Raw genomic sequence first — 16,558 nt, forward strand, 5'->3', positions numbered from 1 at the left:
AGTCCCGTCCTATGTTACCAAATGGAATACCTCCCATTTCCTCCAAGCACCTGGACCACACTTTGGCCTCTTCTGCTCAAAGTTCCTACCTACTGGCACTCCAAGCCTGCACATATTCACTCTCGCCACCTGGCAAGTTTCTGTATCTCCACTCCTGTTGGACTCCTGCTCAATCTTCAAAGCCCACTGCAAATGCCCCTGCTCCACAAAGCCTTACTCTCATTACTTATCACATTAGTCTTATTTTCATTGCATGTTGAGGCATGTTCTGCCTTAAATCCTCATTAGCAATGACGTGTTCCCTTGAAGTTGGGCCCGTGTTTCTAACTCATATTTCTTTCACCAATTTAATTGTTTATTGAGGCCTGGAGCCAGCTGCTAGGGATATGACAGTAACCAAGACAAGCTGCTTCCTGTGTCCAGAGAGCTTACATTCCAGAGGGTGAGACAGATGGCAAATAGAAGAACCAAGAGACATAATGATCAAAGATTAGGAGATCTGCTGGAAGGCAAGAAAGGCAGGCGGGGTGCTGTGACCCAGGGACCCAGAATTCCCTCTTTTCAAGAGCAACCAGAGACCTGGATTTCTACATACTCTCCTAATTTTAAAGGTTGCAAGGTAAATTTTTTCTCCTCTGCTGCTCTCAGCTTCCCTCCTTTCCTAGCTTCTCACTCTCTCTAGAATGCCTGCTTCTCTTCTTCCTAGTTACCCCACCAGCACTCCTCCCCCAACTTAGGGTGCCCTACCTGCAGCACCACCCCTAAGACACTCAAACTCCTCTGTGGCTCCAAGGCCCTGGGCATGCTCTGGCAGCAGCTGGCAGGAGGATATCCGCAGGGAACCCACTGCCTAGGATGCTGGGGTCAGTGAGTATTGGCTAGCTGAGATCCTGAGCCAGCCACCCTGAAGTTGGCCTCCTGGAGGTGAGACACCTGGAGTCCCCAGGGCCACAGCATTGGGAACCCAGCATCCCGAGGCCTCTGTAGACTAACTATACATCTAAACATCGGCCTGGAAGAAGTGGGGAGCCAGAGGAGTGAGACAGGAAAGGAGGTGGAGGGCCCTCAGAGGACTTCCTCAAATTGGCCCCCCTGCTCTGATATGGCCATGAGGGATAGGTCTCCACCTTTAGGGAACCCCTGGGCAAACCCTGCCAGGGGACATTTTATGCTCTCCGGAGCCAGTTCCCAGGTACAAATCCTGGCTCTGCCACTTCCTGGCTGGGACCTTGGACAGCTCCCTCCCCCTCTCCAGGCCTCAGTTTCCCATCTGAAGATGGGGAATCATAGCAGCACCCACCTCACAGAATAGTTTTAAAGATGACATGTACCTATCACACAATGGTGCTTGGTAAAGGGCAGCTTTCCACAGCCTCTCCTGTGCAGGGCCCTGCCAGGCCCTCTCGAGGAATTGCTTTGCTGAGCAACATCCTTCCATCTATGTTTTCCCAGACCTCTGAATCTGAGAGGTAGCTTCTGCCCATTGTAATTATTTTGGCTCTGGGCATTGCCAGCTGAGAGAGCTCAGGCCTCTGAAGGGCCCAGGATCCTGGTGACAGCTGTCATGTCTCAGGCCGGAGGAGTACAGAGCAGGGGTGCTGCCCTTCGTCTGCACCTGATACTCCCAAGCCCTAGGAGAGGGGCATCTTGGCTTACCACTCCCAGGATTGCAAGACCAACTCAGCCTCATTCTCAAAACCCAGAGCATCTTGGGTGGGAGTCCTGGTACAGAGCCCCAGGCAGCCCAGGTAGGGAGCTGGTGTCAGGCCCTGGAGAGGGGTTTGGATGATCAGCAATTGGAAGCACTAGAAAGTTAAGGGGCCAGCCACAGCCCAGCCCAGGGGCCTCCGATCTCCTTCACCTCCCAGACCCCCGAGGGCAGAGCCCCAGGGGAGGGGACCCTCAGAGGGCAGGCTGCTAGCTGTGACACTGACTTCCCTTTCCCCAAGGATCCTGAAGCTTCAGCCCCGCGAGCAGAATCTGCGGGGGAGAACGCCCTTCAGGCTCATCCCTGCCGCTCAGCCTGGCCGCTGTGTCCTGTCCGTGATAACCAGCTGTCAGCAGAGCCCTAAGTGGTGGGGCGCACCCGGGTTTGTTTGCCAGGCTCGAGTGTTGGAGCTTCGTGGACCCGCCTGCCCTGGAAGAGAGTGGGGCGGTGCCTCAGCAGGCCAGGTGGCATCTCTGGTTGAGAAGGGACAGAACGCCAGGGTGCCCACCCCATGCAGGCCCACTGCCTCACTGCCTCACTGCCCCCACCTCAGGGCACTTTCCTCGTCCCAGGCCAGGAGGGGATCCAGTGGAGGTCACTAGGCAAGGGGCAGCGCGGGGCAGAGTGGCGCACAAAAAGCAGAGAAGCTACAGAATGCCGGGTGCTCCGTCACCCAGGTCCACCGCCCCACACCCGCACCCAAGCATAGACTCAGCTATGGAGCTGCGTCGCGGCGCCTAGGGCGGGGCGGGAACTGCCCCCAACCCGGCAGAGGCGCTGAGATCCCGCGCACCCAGCGCAGAGCCTGAGCCTCCTGACCCCGCCCCAGGGGCGGCCAACTTATTAGCATGGCCCCGCCTCAGGCTGGCCATTGGTGGCGGCGGCGAGAGGCCTGTCCTGAGTGGCTGTGGGGTTGTGGGGCGGCGGGGGCGGGGCGGCGCTGAGCGGGGCGCCCGGGATGCCGCCGCCGCCGCCGCCGCCGCTGACCCCGCCGGACGGCTTCAGCTTCGGGACCAGGTCTGACTCTGAGGGCGCGGGGAGCAGGGCGGCCCGGGGGGCGGCGGCTGCAGCAGGAGCGCACTGAGCGCCCGCCAGCCCGCCAGCCCGCCAGCCATGTCCAGGAAAAAGACCCCCAAGAGCAAAGGAGGCAGCGCGCCGGCTACCTCCGCACTGCCCGCAGCCAACGGGCCCCGGCTGGTGCGCCCCGGGACTGCGTGCCCCGGCTCCAAGACGTCGCCCAACGGGCTCCTGCAGCAGGGCCAGTCTCCGCTTGGCAGCGGCGGCGACTTCTACGACGTCGCCTTCAAGGTGAGCCGAGTACCCCTAGCCCCATGCGAGAGCAGCAGGTGGCGTCCGGCCCGAGCCGAGCGGGGAGGGGGGTCGCGGGAAAGGGAGCGGGGCCCTGCGGACCTTCAGCGCGGAGCTGGCTCCAGCAGCACCCCGCAGCTGGCACGGCTGGTGCGGTGCATCGCACGCACACACATACACAGCTGTCAAACCTGGTCTTGGGATACCCAACATCTGGCAAGGCCTGCCCCCTACCCAGCTGGCTGGGCGGGACAAGAGGTCTTGCGGAAGTCAGAGCCTGGCAGGTGTCCTACTCCTTAATACTCCTGCCCCCACCCAGGCCCGTCTCATCATTTCCCATATGCTGTGTTCTGTTACCTCCCAGGGTCTTTGGGTCTCCTCTTTTTAGTGGGAGAGACTAAGAACAGCTTTGCCAGCTGGGTGGGGAGTGCTAGGGCCTCTTTCAGGCCAAGGCAGAAGCTATTATGAATTGTGGGGGACTGGGGTGGCAGGACCATCTTTGGGTTTTGGAGATTTTGGCAACAGGCCAGGGGATGGGGCGGGGGGGAGGCCTGACTGCTCCTCCTTGTCCACAGACATGGCCTCGGCCCCTCCTCACACCAAGATTTGACCCTCATTTGGCAAATTCCTCTAGAGTCTTACTGGGATTGGAAGAAGCCTCCTGGCACAGAGGCCTCTCAGGAGGTCCCCAAGTTCTGCTCCCCACTAAGCCCTAAATGCTCCCCTTCTAGATCACGCAAGGTGTCCAGGTAGCGCCCTGGATGTAGGCAGCTGCTCCCACACCCCACTGATTGAGATGGGCCATTTTTCAGTACAGAGGGGATAGAACCTTCTAGAGGTGGAAACTGGAGGCCCAGGCCCTGTGTCTCCCCCAGGCCCTGCTGAACCTGCCAACCTAGGATACCTCCCTCTACTCCTGCCCCTCACCCACAGCCCCTCTATGATCAGGCCAGCTTTGGGAAGACTAGATACCTTTTGGGCCAGTCCCCAAGTCCTGTCTGCCCCTCCTTCGTGCCCCAGGTGATGCTGGTTGGGGACTCGGGCGTGGGGAAGACCTGCCTACTGGTGCGCTTCAAGGATGGGGCTTTCCTGGCAGGAACCTTCATCTCCACCGTGGGCATCGACTTCCGGGTAAGAGTGGAGGCTGATGTCTCAAGCACTGACTGGGCCCATCCATGCCCTGGGCCCTAACACCAGCTCACTGGGTTTTCACAACACCCCTGGGCATTTGGTTCTCCATTATCCCTGTGGCACAGACAGGCTCAAGAGATGGAGCTGGCTCCCACGGTCAGTGTGGTTGAGGTGGGACACCTTAACCACCAAGCTGCCTGCCTCCTGACACCCCAAGTGTCTTGGAGACAGGTGGTGGCTGTATCTGACTGAAGCAGAGATGATACCCCTGTGCCCAGGACTGGCATGACCTTGGGGGCTGTATCTTGTGCCTTGTGGGGAATGGGTGCTGGTGCCCCTACGGTGGTGGCTATCAGTGGGAACTCAAGATCCATATCCACTCAGGAGGACAGCATCACTGTCACATTGTATAGGGGGCCCTCAGGTGCTGGGTGGCCTGCCCAGGACCTAGAAGACAGGTGGCTCTGGCACTCAAGCACACACCCTGTCCCAGAGCTGGGGAGAAGTCCCTGCTCTTGGTTGGGTGAGGAGACTCATGGGAAATGCTCCCACCTGGCTGCTCTCCCCTGCCAAAGCCAATCACCACCTTATCCCCTGCCAAAGAGCCATGTCCTGGGGTCCTTCTGAGGGGTGACCCTGGACTCTTCGCTCCCCAAGAGCCACTCCAGCACCCCAAGCAGCCTGTGGAGTCACGGGGGAACGATGGTGGCCACAGCCCTAGGCCTGTGGGGCTCTGGCATCAGTCTTAATTCCGCGTGCCAAGGTGCTGGTGTGTTCTCAGCAAATCCCAAATTTGCATTTTTCTCACCCTTTAATTAGACCCAGTCAGCAGAAGGCTGGGAGGGAGGCCCATTGGGGGACTGGGAAGGGGGGTTCCCTCCAGTCTGGGGAGCTGCTCTCTGCCCTGTGTGGGGAGGAAGAGCCCCTCAAGTCCTCTCAGGTGAAGTAAGGGTTGAAATACCAGAAGGGGGAGGTGTAGGCCTGGCCCTTTGCCTGTTCTGGCCTCACCTCCCCGCTTCTCACTTCCCTCTTGGCTCTGGGGGCAGGTGGTGAGGGAGGTGAGGCTGTGTGGTTCACACCCCTACTCAGGGTGCCGGGGAAGGCGGGGTGTCCTCCCCAGCCTTCCTGCAGCTGGGCAGATGGCTGCTCTTGGTTCCCAGGAGACCCAGAAGCACCCTGACAGCAGGAGCTCAGCAAAGAGGGAGGTGGTGAGGATCCTGCCACCTGGGGCCTCTGCTGGTGGTTAGCAGCCCCCTGCCCCCACCCTGGCAGATAGGAACTGGGGTTGGGCCCCTCCCTGTCTCTAGTCTTGAACTGGGAGAGCCCAGTTAGGGAGCATCGCCAGCCAGCAAGCACATATCAAACATCCACTGGGTACCAGGCCAAGTTCTGGACTCTGCTAACTGCCTTGGGCCCCGTCCTCAGGGAGCTGCCTGCTGTCTGAGCTGGGAGAGGGGCTATTAAATCACAACAAACCCTTCAGCCCTACTCTGGGCCAGACTCAGTTCTCAGTGCTTTGCATATAGTAGATCTGAAAGTAACTGGAGCAGTCATACAATGGGCACCCTGTTTCTCTCCATTTGTGGGTGGGGAAACTGAGGCAGAGTGTTAGTAATGGGCCTGGGGTCACACACTGGTCAAGCACGTGGCTCTAAGCAAAAGGAGCAGCGCGTGCAGGGCTGTGAGAGGTGCCTGTGGCCTGTGAGAGGGGCTGGGGCAGGGCCTTGAGGCCTATGAGCGCAGGGGTCTGCATTCTGCACTGAGCACAGGGGAGAGGAGAGGTGTGTAGGGTGCAGCTGAAATGGGAAGTAGGCACAGGGAAGCTGGGCACCAAGGAGAGGAGGGCAGCTGGGGTGAAGGAGAGCAGGGGGAGGGGGCTGGGCTTCAGAGGCGCTGTGGGAGGTGGCACAGAGCAGCAGGACTCAGTGACTGATGGATGGATGGCGACAAGGGGCCCACAAGGGCAGTGGAGCTGGTGGGGCTGTGTGCCAGGCCTCCAGGATGGGCAGAGGAAGAAACACTTGGCTCAGAATTGGACACAGCAGGCCAGGGAGGGTGGCAACCTTCAAGTCCATCAGGATGACCATCTGAGCTGGAGTGGCTTGGGCACCCTCCATGCACAGGTCACCAGCAGGAGGTGTAGCCGGTATAGGGGGAAATCTAGGTGGACTCTTGGACTTAGATCCAAGTGGAAGCATTATTTGCAGGTAGAGTGCAGCGAACCAGGAGGTGGGCATTGGAGGCAGAGCCCAGCCAACTGAGGGACCCACAGGATAATGAATTCAGGGGCACACCAGGGGCCCCCTGGCATTGCCTGCCTCCCCACCCTATCCTTGGCCCTCCCGTTGCTCCCCCCTCCTCTGATGGAGGGTGGCATGGGTCTAGCTGCTGCCTAGGATGGTGCATTTGGCCCTGGGCCCTCACTGAAGCTGGCTGGTTGTGTTTCAGAACAAAGTGCTGAATGTGGATGGCACGAAGGTGAAGCTGCAGGTGAGGGGTGACTGGGGGGAGTTGAGGGTAGGGGGCACCTGGAGGGACTGAGCAGCCCTGACCGCTGGACCATACCCCTTGCCGCAGATCTGGGACACAGCCGGCCAGGAACGGTTCCGCAGTGTCACGCACGCCTACTACCGTGACGCTCATGGTGAGCTCGTGGGCATGCAGCCCCAGGGAATTGGGGCCATGCTCTGTGGGTGTTCTGCTCCCTAGGCTTCTGCTTGGAGGAGGGTGCCCAGGGTGTGAAGGAGGCAGAAGCGCCAAGGGTGTGACATGTGAGGGTGTGGGTGATGGATGGGGAGCCGCCATGGGCTCCAGGGGGTATCCTCATTTGCCCTCTGCCCCCAGCACTGCTGTTGCTCTATGATGTCACCAACAAGGCCTCCTTTGACAGCATCCAGGTCAGTGGCTTCCTTCCTGGTTGGGGTGACAGGTCATAATGGAGCTTGACCATAGATGGCATCAGGGTTCCAGAGTTCTGAGGGCCCTACTGATAGTGGGGAGGAGGAAAGAACCCTTCTTCATGGCCCAAGTATGGTGGCTCAGGTTGACCGTGAGCTGCAGGGGGCCTGAGTGACTTTCCAGTTCAGCAGCCCAACACCTGAGATAAGGTACCTGTTGGATTCCCTCCGGAACAGCACACAAGGAGCACTGGTTCTGACCCTCTTAGCCAAACACTGAGAGGCACCCTGTGGCACCCTGTGAGGTGTCCTGGAGGGGCCAGGGGTTGCTGGGAGCACTAGCTTCCAGCCTGGCCTCAGCTCTTCCCGAACAGGCCTGGCTGGCAGAGATCCAAGAGTACGCCCAGCACGACGTGGTGCTCATGCTGCTGGGGAACAAGGTGGGCACCCCAGCCTGTCTTCTCTCCCCTGGCTCTGCAGGGGGGAAGGGTGGTAGGGAAGTGAACCCGGGGCCAGCTCTTACCCAGACTCTTGTACCAGGTGGACTCTGCTCAGGAGCGTGTGGTGAAGAGGGAGGATGGGGAGAAACTGGCTAAGGTGAGTTGGGGTTTGCAGCATGGCCAGGGGGTGCCCTTGAGGCTTCAGGGCTGGGGCTGTCCCCATCAGTCTGCAGCTGGCTGTTTGCAGGAGTACGGGCTACCATTCATGGAGACCAGCGCCAAGACGGGCCTTAACGTGGACTTGGCCTTCACGGCCATAGCAAAGTAAGTCCTGCCAGTCACCAGGAAGAATCGCCCCCCCCCGCAGACCTAGGGTCTGAATCCCTTTGTTGGAGGCATAGGCCACCCTGTTCCATGGTCATCCCTGCCCCACAGGGAGCTGAAGCAGCGCTCCACGAAGGCCCCCAGCGAGCATCGCTTTCTGCTGCACGACTATGTCAGGAGGGAGGGCCGGGGGGCCTTCTGCTGCAGACCCTGAACCTGGCTGGGCACAGCCACTGGGGTATCCTTCTGGAAGGCTGGACAGAGTCTACATGTCCCTGATGTCATCACCCAGCAGTCAACCCCAGGGTATCTGTTTCTAACAAGCCCACATCTGGGCAGCCATCTAGACCCTTGGTCCCAATAAATGGGCCTCAGGAAGCCAAAAGGTCCACAGGCCTCCTTCACCTTCTCCTGCCTGAAGGCCTTGCCATCAAGGCCCTCACAGAAAAGCAACCATCTTCTGCACCAGATGGGCCCCCACAGTGTATAGACTGCCGGGTGCCTCCCACCATGGCACTCTGCTGCCCCCTCCTGGGCACGCCCAGCTCTGAGGAGCATGCATCCAGTGCCTAATTGCCTAGAAAGCCATGTCTTCTGTTGCATATGCTGCCCAGGAAGGAAAAAGCCTAATTCCTGTCCATGCCTGGGGCAGCGGGCCTCACTGCAAATAACATCATGCATCTGTGCTCCAAGGACCAGAGCGGCCTGCTCATGGCCCACCCACTCGGAGGCCCCGGCTGCCAACAGGGTCTTTCACGTTACCTTGGAGGATGCCAAGGCTGTGGCTTTGTAATGCAGTGAATTGCATGTGGGAAGTCACAGAAATGTCAGGGAAACTAGGACTGCCAGCCTTCACCTGCTGCCCAGGGTACCGTACTGGGCCCGGCCCACAGCTGAGGCCAGTGCTTGCTGCGGTCAAGCCAGGGGTGGGCAAGGAGCTCCACCTTGTACTAAAATCTTCAAGTCAAGTCTTCTGAGAGCTTTTGTTTCTGGTCCTAGTGAATAAAGTTGTGTCCAGTGGAGTGCCTGCCTTGTCCATTGAAATAAAGCGACTGTTCAGGTCCTGTTACTTCATGGCCCACCCCCAGGGCAAAGGCACAAAAACTTATTTTTTGGCCTCAGGCAAAAATAAAGAAGGCACTCCAAATAGGTGGGAAGTCACTGGTATGAACTTCCATCTTCATGCCTCTACCCCTTACTGAGGACTGCCCAGAGATAAGCCAGTCATCCCAAGGAGCCCTCTGGGATGCAAACAGGTGTGAAAATAAAGACACATGTGCTCTGATCAACTCACTGCCTTTGCTTTATTAAGCTCTTCAGATATGGACTCCCACCTGACCCCCAGGCCCCTGGAAAGATGTAGACTTACCTCAAGGTCTTCAGCCAGGTCACTGATGGCTCTGACATTAGTGGGCCATGTAGAGACCTTACAGGGCCCAAAACTTAGATGGGATCTTGCCTACCACCCAAGAATTCTCAGTGGAGGCAGGAAAGGGAAAGTGCTCCAGAGGGAAAACGTCAGCTAAGGCCAGTCAAGACACCTCCAGCTCCCGGCTGGACCACAGGGGCTTTTACTGGAGGGTTCTGCCGTCATGTCTTCATTCCAGGTGTGCTGGAGACAAGTTTTCCTGAGCCCTTTTAACGCTTCTCCTTCCACTGAGTCCAGCCCTGTAACAAAAAACTTTGTGGGGAAAGAAGGAAGAAAAAATGCTGGGCTTTCTATCATGTTTAGAATCAAGGCGCCAGCTGCAGAACAGAAAATATTCTCAAGGGTCTAGGGAGGGGTGATCAGGCAGGCTTACTGACCCTGGCTGATTAGCAAATGCCAGGCTGTTTTCAAAAAAAGTTGTTTCTCTTACCCTGCAGCTGGCTCCTTGGTTTCAAGGACATAACCCCTCAACAGAATGTTTCTATCCAAGGACATAGCCATACAAGATATTTTATGTTCCACAATGGCTGCATCAATTCCAAGGATACTCCAGTATCTTTTTGTTCTCTTTCCCACCAAAGTTTTAGGGCTGAGCTCCACAGGAGGCAAGAGTCCACAATAGAGGCTGACTAGCACCACTGAATTAATGACAAGTCTTCCAGTAACAGTCTGACCAGGGGCTGGCGCTGTCTTGACCTGGAGAAGGGCTCCCTGCTTTATAGTGTTTTCCCTTGTCTGAATATAAGAGTTCCTTTTCACTGTCCCTCTGCCTCTAGTGAAGATTTAAACTGGCAGACAAGGACCCACACACTTGATGGGCTTTCCAATTTGGTCTCTGTCCGCTGACTAACTGGTACTTCTGTTAATAAGCCAAGGTGAGTCCGCCTAACCACTCACCTTCCCAAGACTCCATACTTGGGGAAGTGAGCTGAGATGTCTATTTTCTGTAGGTTTTTCCTGCTGTATGGGGGCACTGGCCAGTCTAGCCAGAGTAGAGGTCTCTATCTGTTCTGTTCAAAATCTAGATAATCTGACCCCAAGGTGGGCTTCCAACCACACAGCAACAGATTTTATTTTGAAGTTGTTGGAGATGATTTGAAATGAAGTATTTTAAGTAAGCATGGTCCAAAAAGTAGGGCTAAAAGGGTAGTCACAGTGGGGCCAAGAAAAGGCAAGAGCCAAGGCAGGCATGGGGTCATCACCAGCCAAGTTCCTCACCCGTTTGTTTGCTGCCTGTTCCAGCAGGCCTTTCATCTCTTCCGGCACCCGCTTGTAGTAAAATGTTCCCTCCTGGCTTGCAGTGAGATCTAAGGCACCATGGTTTTGTAAGACCATGGCCACCAGGGCACTGGGATTGGCTAAAGGTCTGGGCAGTATAGCTAGCTGAGAAAAGCATGCAATCCAAGTCCTCCTGTGGCCAGTCCTGCTAGACCAGGAGACCCAAGAACAGTGGAGTGAGGGGCTGGCTCTATTACCTGGCAAGTGTAGACTAGAAGAAAAGTACTGTTGTCCCAAATTGTCTGTGTAGTAACATATCCTTAATGAGGTCTTCATCTATCCTACTGGAAGAGGCCCCCAGCTGTGGGTCTAATTTAACTGTCACGTCGGGTGTGCCAGAGACCAGGTCCCCATCCATCTAGCACTGCGGACAGAGCAAGGGCAATGTTTAAGCTTTTAAAAGTGGTCCCTTGTGCAGCCAGGAGGAAATGGATGTAAGTGTTGCATGGCATTCAGGGCCTTATCCCGATAGAATACTGCGCTTGGACTCCCCCAACGGGGTGAACTTGGGAGGGGTCTGGACATTTGATAAGTTAACACTCACTGGAGCTTTTGTTTTTTGATTCAGGAACCAGGAAACCAGTATGTTAGGCCACAAAAGAAAAAACTGAGTAGTTAATGTGGCCCATGAGTTTTTTTTCCGGTCCCTGCCTCCTGAGTTTCAGCAACTTACAAGTCCCCAGGCCGTCATGTTTTCACATCCGTGAGACCTGGAAAGTGGCATGGCAGTTGGCGTTGGTCAGTTCCCCAACAAGCATTCCCCTTGCATGAGGGCTGTAGATATAGTGGGAAGACAGACTGGGGGGTGAGGACAAAGTCACCCTTACTAGCAGGGAGGTGGCCACTGTAGGACAAGCAGGCCATCCTCTAGCTACGTCTAGTTGTTTGGCGACAGGCTGGCCCAGTTTACAGGGCCTATCTAGTTTGGGTAGCCCCAAAGCTGGGGCCGTGATCACGGCTTTTCATTGTTCAAAAGCTCGGGTGCATGCATGCTAAGTCCCAGTCGAACCGTCCCTCTTAATTTCTCAGAGGTTTGGCTAGTTGGCCACAGGATGGGACCCAAATTCGGCAGAAGCCAGTCATACCAAGGAACCCTTGCAGCTGTTTTCAGGTTTGGCGGGATTCAACATTTTCTTTCCCTCACTGATGATGAACCCAAGTATTTTACTTGAGTACGGCTGATCTGGGCCTTTCCTGGAGACCCAGTATCCTCTTTTAATAGTGTCTTCCCTAGAGGCCTTGAGGGTGAGGCCGGCTATAAATAAATCATCCACATATTGTATCAAGGTGCTCTGGGTGTGAGCTCCTTCAGGTCCTGTCCCAAAGGGTTTCCAAAGATGTGAGGGCTGTCCTGAAACCCTACAGGGAGCCAGGCCCAGCAAAGTTAGGTGGATTATGGCAGTTAGAAATTCGGAAGAGGAATGTAGAGAAAGGCACCCCTTAGGTGCATTGAGAAATACAGCCCCCGCCGGGAACCTAGGCAAGGAAGGTCTACGGGTTTGGTACAACAGGGTGTTTTGGTATGACTGCCTCACTGAGCCCCCGGAGGTCCTGTACAAAAAGGTAGGAGCCACCTGGCTTTTTGACAGGTAGTATAGGGGTATTACAGGGGGACTTACAAGGTATGATTATTCCTAGTTGCTGGAACTTGGTAACTTAAGGGCCTAAGTCCCCAGAGGGCCTCAGGTTTTAGGTGGTTTCACTTCTTCCAGGCTTAAGATTAAGAATTTCTACAGGTGTGGTGTTTTGGGCAAACCTGGGCTACAAGTGTACCAGACTCGGGGGTCCCCTAGGAAGGAGGGTCAGAGTCTACCTGCAGGCAATCAGCCAGCCACTGGACAGAGGTCTCTTCCCAATAGGGGACCCGGACACTCCAGAATGTAGAGGAAGGAATGGGTTCCTTGCCAACTTCCCAACTTGCAGAGGGGTTTAGTGAGTTGGCAGGGTAGAGCTTCCCTTTCTACTTCTATTAACCGACCTGCTACCATCAAAAGGTCTCGAAGGGGAGTACAGAGAAGGCAGACCCCATACCCTAAAGGAAACTAACCTCCTTACCTTCTACACCCATGGGGGCTTCTCAAGCCAATAGGCGTCATTTCTGGTCAGCCATGACAGAGGGCCTGGGCTCAGGAATTGGCTGCCTTCCCTCAGGGTGACTGGGACATTCCCCTTCCCAGTCTCTGTCTCCCTTGCCACATGCACACTGAGTGTGCGGTAGCTACAGTGGTGTGTGGGGCTTAATGCCAGGTGGGAAGACCACAGCCCCAGTCTTGGCCTGCTAGTTTGCCAAGAGGCTTCTCTATCCTATCTTTCCGGGCTTCTCTTCCCTCCTTCCTTCTTCCTCTTGGTCGTGGTTCAGGAAGACCTTATTTGCTTCCTCCACCATCTCAGCAATGGGCGTCTCAGGTCCTTTATCGAGCTTTTGTAACTTTCTTCTAATGCCAGCTGTGGCCTGAGGAGAGAGCTAACAGGCCTTTACCCTCCAGGCTTTCTAGGTCAGTTAGGGTTTAAATTTTAAAAGCCTCCATGAATCTGCATATGGAGAGGGCTGGGTTTAGATGTGACCCTGGGTAATTTATCTTGTTATAGTTCATAGCCTTTGTGATCCCACGGGTCATGCCCTGGAGAGAGCAGGAAACAAAATAGCTAAGGGCCTTGTTGCCTGCCCCAGTGTTGAGGTTCCAATCAGGCTCAGATAAGGGTATGGTTTCTCCAGGGCCCAAATGAGCGTCGGCCTGTAGTCTCTCATCTGCCACCTTGAGCCTGGTCTAGGATTCTCCCCCTTTCCTCTTCATTGCAGACACAACTGAGTCAAAATGAACATAATGTCCCTCCAGGTAAGGAGGAAACTAAGTGTCAGGCACTCAAATTCATCATGGGACTTCTGGGGGTTTTCTAAATACGAGCCCGGCTCTTCTCTGCACTGGGCAAAGTCTTGCACTGACAAGGGCATGTTAACTCCCATGGTTCCCCTCACCCTCGGGCACTTCCCTTAGACAAATTTTTGCTTAGTTCAGCCGCTGTGGTGTTTTGGGACACAGCTGATTTTCCAATCTGAGCCCATGGGAGAGGGGGCACATGGCAGGGTGGCCTGTCCTGAAGTACTCTCCCCTGCCGTTTCTGACGGGGTGGAGGGCTCTGGGGAACTTTGGCATCGCCAAGGGGGGATTAGCCTCTGCTTTTGCCAGGACTCTAAAAGAACATTTATGAGGATCTGGGAGTGGACATTTCCACCTTGATCAGTCCTGATAGCCCCGAAATCATGGATATAGGGGACCTTGCCATCTTTGTTTTCATGTCTGCATTATAAACTGAACAGTATTGATGGCCAGGCTGCCAGAAGGGGGCCATCTTTCTCCTTCCTCTAGTGGGCAGGCAGGGCAGTCCTATGTGCAGCACTGAATTAATTTCTTTCTCTTTAGCCTGTCCAATTGACAGATTTCCCAGAGAGGTACGGTTTATGTCCCAATTATCGAGGGGCCTATGGCAGGAGGAATGCCTTGGTTCCAGGAACAGAAGGACCTTTCCTGATCCCAGGCCACCTGGTTGTAACTGTGCTGGAGGGTCTTTACTGGCAAGGACAGTTAAGGGAGCCAAGGAGGGGTTCTGATGGGGGAGTTAATCCCCATACAGCCCTCTAAGGTTAGAAGTCTTCAATTCTGGGCTCACCCCGAGAAGGTGTTATAAACCCAACTCTCCAGCACTTTAGACAGATACAGACTCCAGCCTAACCACCAGGCCCCTGGGCTGACGTTGACTTACCTAGAGGTCTCCAGCAGAGTCACTGACAGTCCTGATGTTAGCAGGCTGGGTAGAGACCTGTTATAGGGCCCAAAGCTTAGGAGGGATCTTGCCTACTACCTAGGAAAGAGTTCTCAGCGGAAGCCAGTGCAGGGGCAGTGCATACAGTTGCCTGATCCCTTAAGAGGGAAGGAAACTGACAGGAAGCCAAGATGGCTGATCAAGACAGCTCCAGCTCCCTGTGGGGCCACGGGGGCTGTTACTGGAGGATTCTGCCGTCATGTCCTCATTCTGGGTGTGCTGGAGCCAATCACCCTTCTTGAGTCCTTTTAATGCTTCTCCTTCTGTTGAGCCCAGCCCTGAAACAAAAATTCAGCAGGAAAATAGGAGAAAAAAATTAGAAAAAAATGCTAGGTTTTCTATCGTGCTTAGGTCGCTAGAATTGTAACCTAGAACGACCCTAAAAAGGTTCTCCTGGAACAGAACCAACCCCCTCCATGTTCTCTGCCTGCCTCTTGTCTGCAGGAAAACTTTAGTTTCCTAGGCTTCTCAGAGTTCTAAAGAGTACATTTAATCAGAGAAGTGAGAATAGAAAGGAAAACAGTCAAGCAAGACAATAGTAGTTTAGCCATTAAACAAAGTCAAGGAACTTTAGTTCCACCCCGATGTGCTATATATCCTTGGAGCTGTCTGGCAGACACTGAAACCCTCACCAGGCGAATTAACTACATGCTGCCCACAAACACGTAGACCCCAGACCGGTTGGTGATGTTAACTCCTGATTACCTCACCACCAGCCAATCAATAGAATGTCCATGGGCTGATCACATACCCCACAACACTCCTCTCTCACCTTATCTTTAAAACCTTTCCTTGAAAGACTCTGGGAGTTTGGGCCTTTTAAGCACTAGCTTCTTTGTACTACTTGCTCAGTGCCCTGCAATAAACACTGCACTTTCCTTAACCACAACCCGGTACCAGTAGATTGGCTTTACTGCATACCGGCAAGTTTGGTTCAGTAACAGAACTGAGGCAGGCAGGGAACTAGCAAACTGAAACTTGGACCCATCAACTAGAGACTTCTTGAAAAGTTTAAAAGTAAAGAGTCACCTAGAAGGAACAGAAAGTCTTTACTAGATCTAATCCTCATGACCACATTTTTTAAGGGTCTTGCTCAGTCTAGCCTGACCACATTGTTTTAGCTTGACTACAGTCTTTGAGGGTCCCTCGTTACCGGATTTTGTTTGTCCAGTGTTTGTTCCAGGGAGCAGAAGCAGCAGGAACAAGCAGTCAGTGGAAAGAGGGCAAGAAACACCAAAGACAGATAAAAGGACCGCATTTGTAATGGGAGAATTCAGCTGGCGGGGAGAAACAGACAGCACGCACTTGTAGGATCAGAAAAAACTGGCTTATTCCACACCGGTGCTGGCCCAGCAGAGTCACCTCCAAAGGCCGAGCCCCCAGCTCGGGCTTACATTAAGACCCCAAGAGGGGGAGTTCTTGCACTAGGTCACCCTGGCCTGCAGCTCCCCCACCCCGCCTTTCTCTTGGGTAATAAAGAGCAGCTTTTTCACTATATCCTATGTCTCCACTGTTAATCCTTTCACCGTACAAAGGCAAGAGCCTGCGCTTTGGGGTTTTTTTCCCCTCTTACGGGAGGCCCCTGTCCGCTAACAGAATCAAGGCACCAGCTGCAGAACATAACGTTTTTAAACGGCCTGGTCCTTCTCCATTGTTAATGATAAGCCACGGTCGGCAAAGCTGCCTCATCACCCCCGTCACTGAAAGTCAAGACAGCGTCCAAACGTAGACAGAAGCCCAACCCTGCCATTTCCGGCAAGACCTGTTTTCACCCCACAAGCCCTTCCAACAGGGGGAGGGAACCCCGAAGCCTCAGTCTTGCAAAATAATCAGACTGCATGTGCAGTTTTCATACGAGGTGTCAGAAATTAAAGGAATTCATCATAGGCTCGGAGAGGAATGGGGAAACCAGGCCTGGCCCAGTCCAGTTCGGCCTTACCTGTAGGAAGAAGTATATCTAGAAATTCAGGCTTCCCCGACGAAACTGGCAGGAGCGTGGGGAAGAAACGCACAGAACGTTGAGGACCAAAGAGGAGTTCAGGCGGAGGCTGGACCAGCGAGCTCGAGCTGACTGTGGGTTTGGGACACCTCCCTAGCCTCACTCGGCGAACACTTTCGCCCCAGATCGTGGGGCATGCAACCAGCAAAAACCCACATTCCCAGGTACCACCTGATCCCAAAAGACTAATGAAGCGTGAGGCTCGAGCTTTTATACAAACTG

The 16,558-nt window shown here is 54.8% G+C and overlaps 1 protein-coding gene, 1 long non-coding RNA gene and 1 other non-coding gene across 4 annotated transcripts; 1 reads left to right on the top strand and 2 right to left on the bottom strand.

Moving 5' to 3' along the window:
* Nucleotides 1-490: 490 nt before the first annotated feature.
* On the top strand, nt 491-9,091 carry RAB26 (RAB26, member RAS oncogene family). Of its 2 annotated transcripts, XM_006174029.3 has the most exons (10): nt 493-619; nt 1,950-3,016; nt 4,037-4,147; nt 6,596-6,637; nt 6,725-6,791; nt 6,992-7,044; nt 7,419-7,484; nt 7,585-7,641; nt 7,732-7,808; nt 7,920-9,091. In XM_006174029.3, the coding sequence occupies exons 2-10, from the start codon at nt 2,822-2,824 to the stop codon at nt 8,020-8,022; spliced, it is 771 nt and encodes a 256-aa protein (XP_006174091.2). In that variant the 5' UTR covers nt 493-619; nt 1,950-2,821; the 3' UTR covers nt 8,023-9,091. The 2 variants fall into 2 exon arrangements, with proteins under 2 accessions (XP_032316078.1, XP_006174091.2); XM_032460187.1 differs by having other exon boundaries at nt 491-619; nt 7,585-7,808.
* On the bottom strand, nt 9,089-16,514 carry LOC116657534. Its single transcript, XR_004312655.1, has 3 exons — nt 16,277-16,514; nt 14,278-14,615; nt 9,089-10,879 (listed from the first exon to the last, which is right to left on the bottom strand). It is a non-coding gene; the product is annotated as an uncharacterized LOC116657534 (long non-coding RNA).
* On the bottom strand, nt 16,145-16,227 carry LOC116657694. Its single transcript, XR_004312890.1, has one exon. It is a non-coding gene; the product is annotated as a small nucleolar RNA SNORD60 (small nucleolar RNA).
* Nucleotides 16,515-16,558: the final 44 nt, after the last annotated feature.

The sequence above is a fragment of the Camelus ferus genome, chromosome 18 (assembly GCF_009834535.1).
Source record: "Camelus ferus isolate YT-003-E chromosome 18, BCGSAC_Cfer_1.0, whole genome shotgun sequence".
Classification (NCBI taxonomy): Eukaryota; Metazoa; Chordata; class Mammalia; order Artiodactyla; family Camelidae; genus Camelus; species Camelus ferus.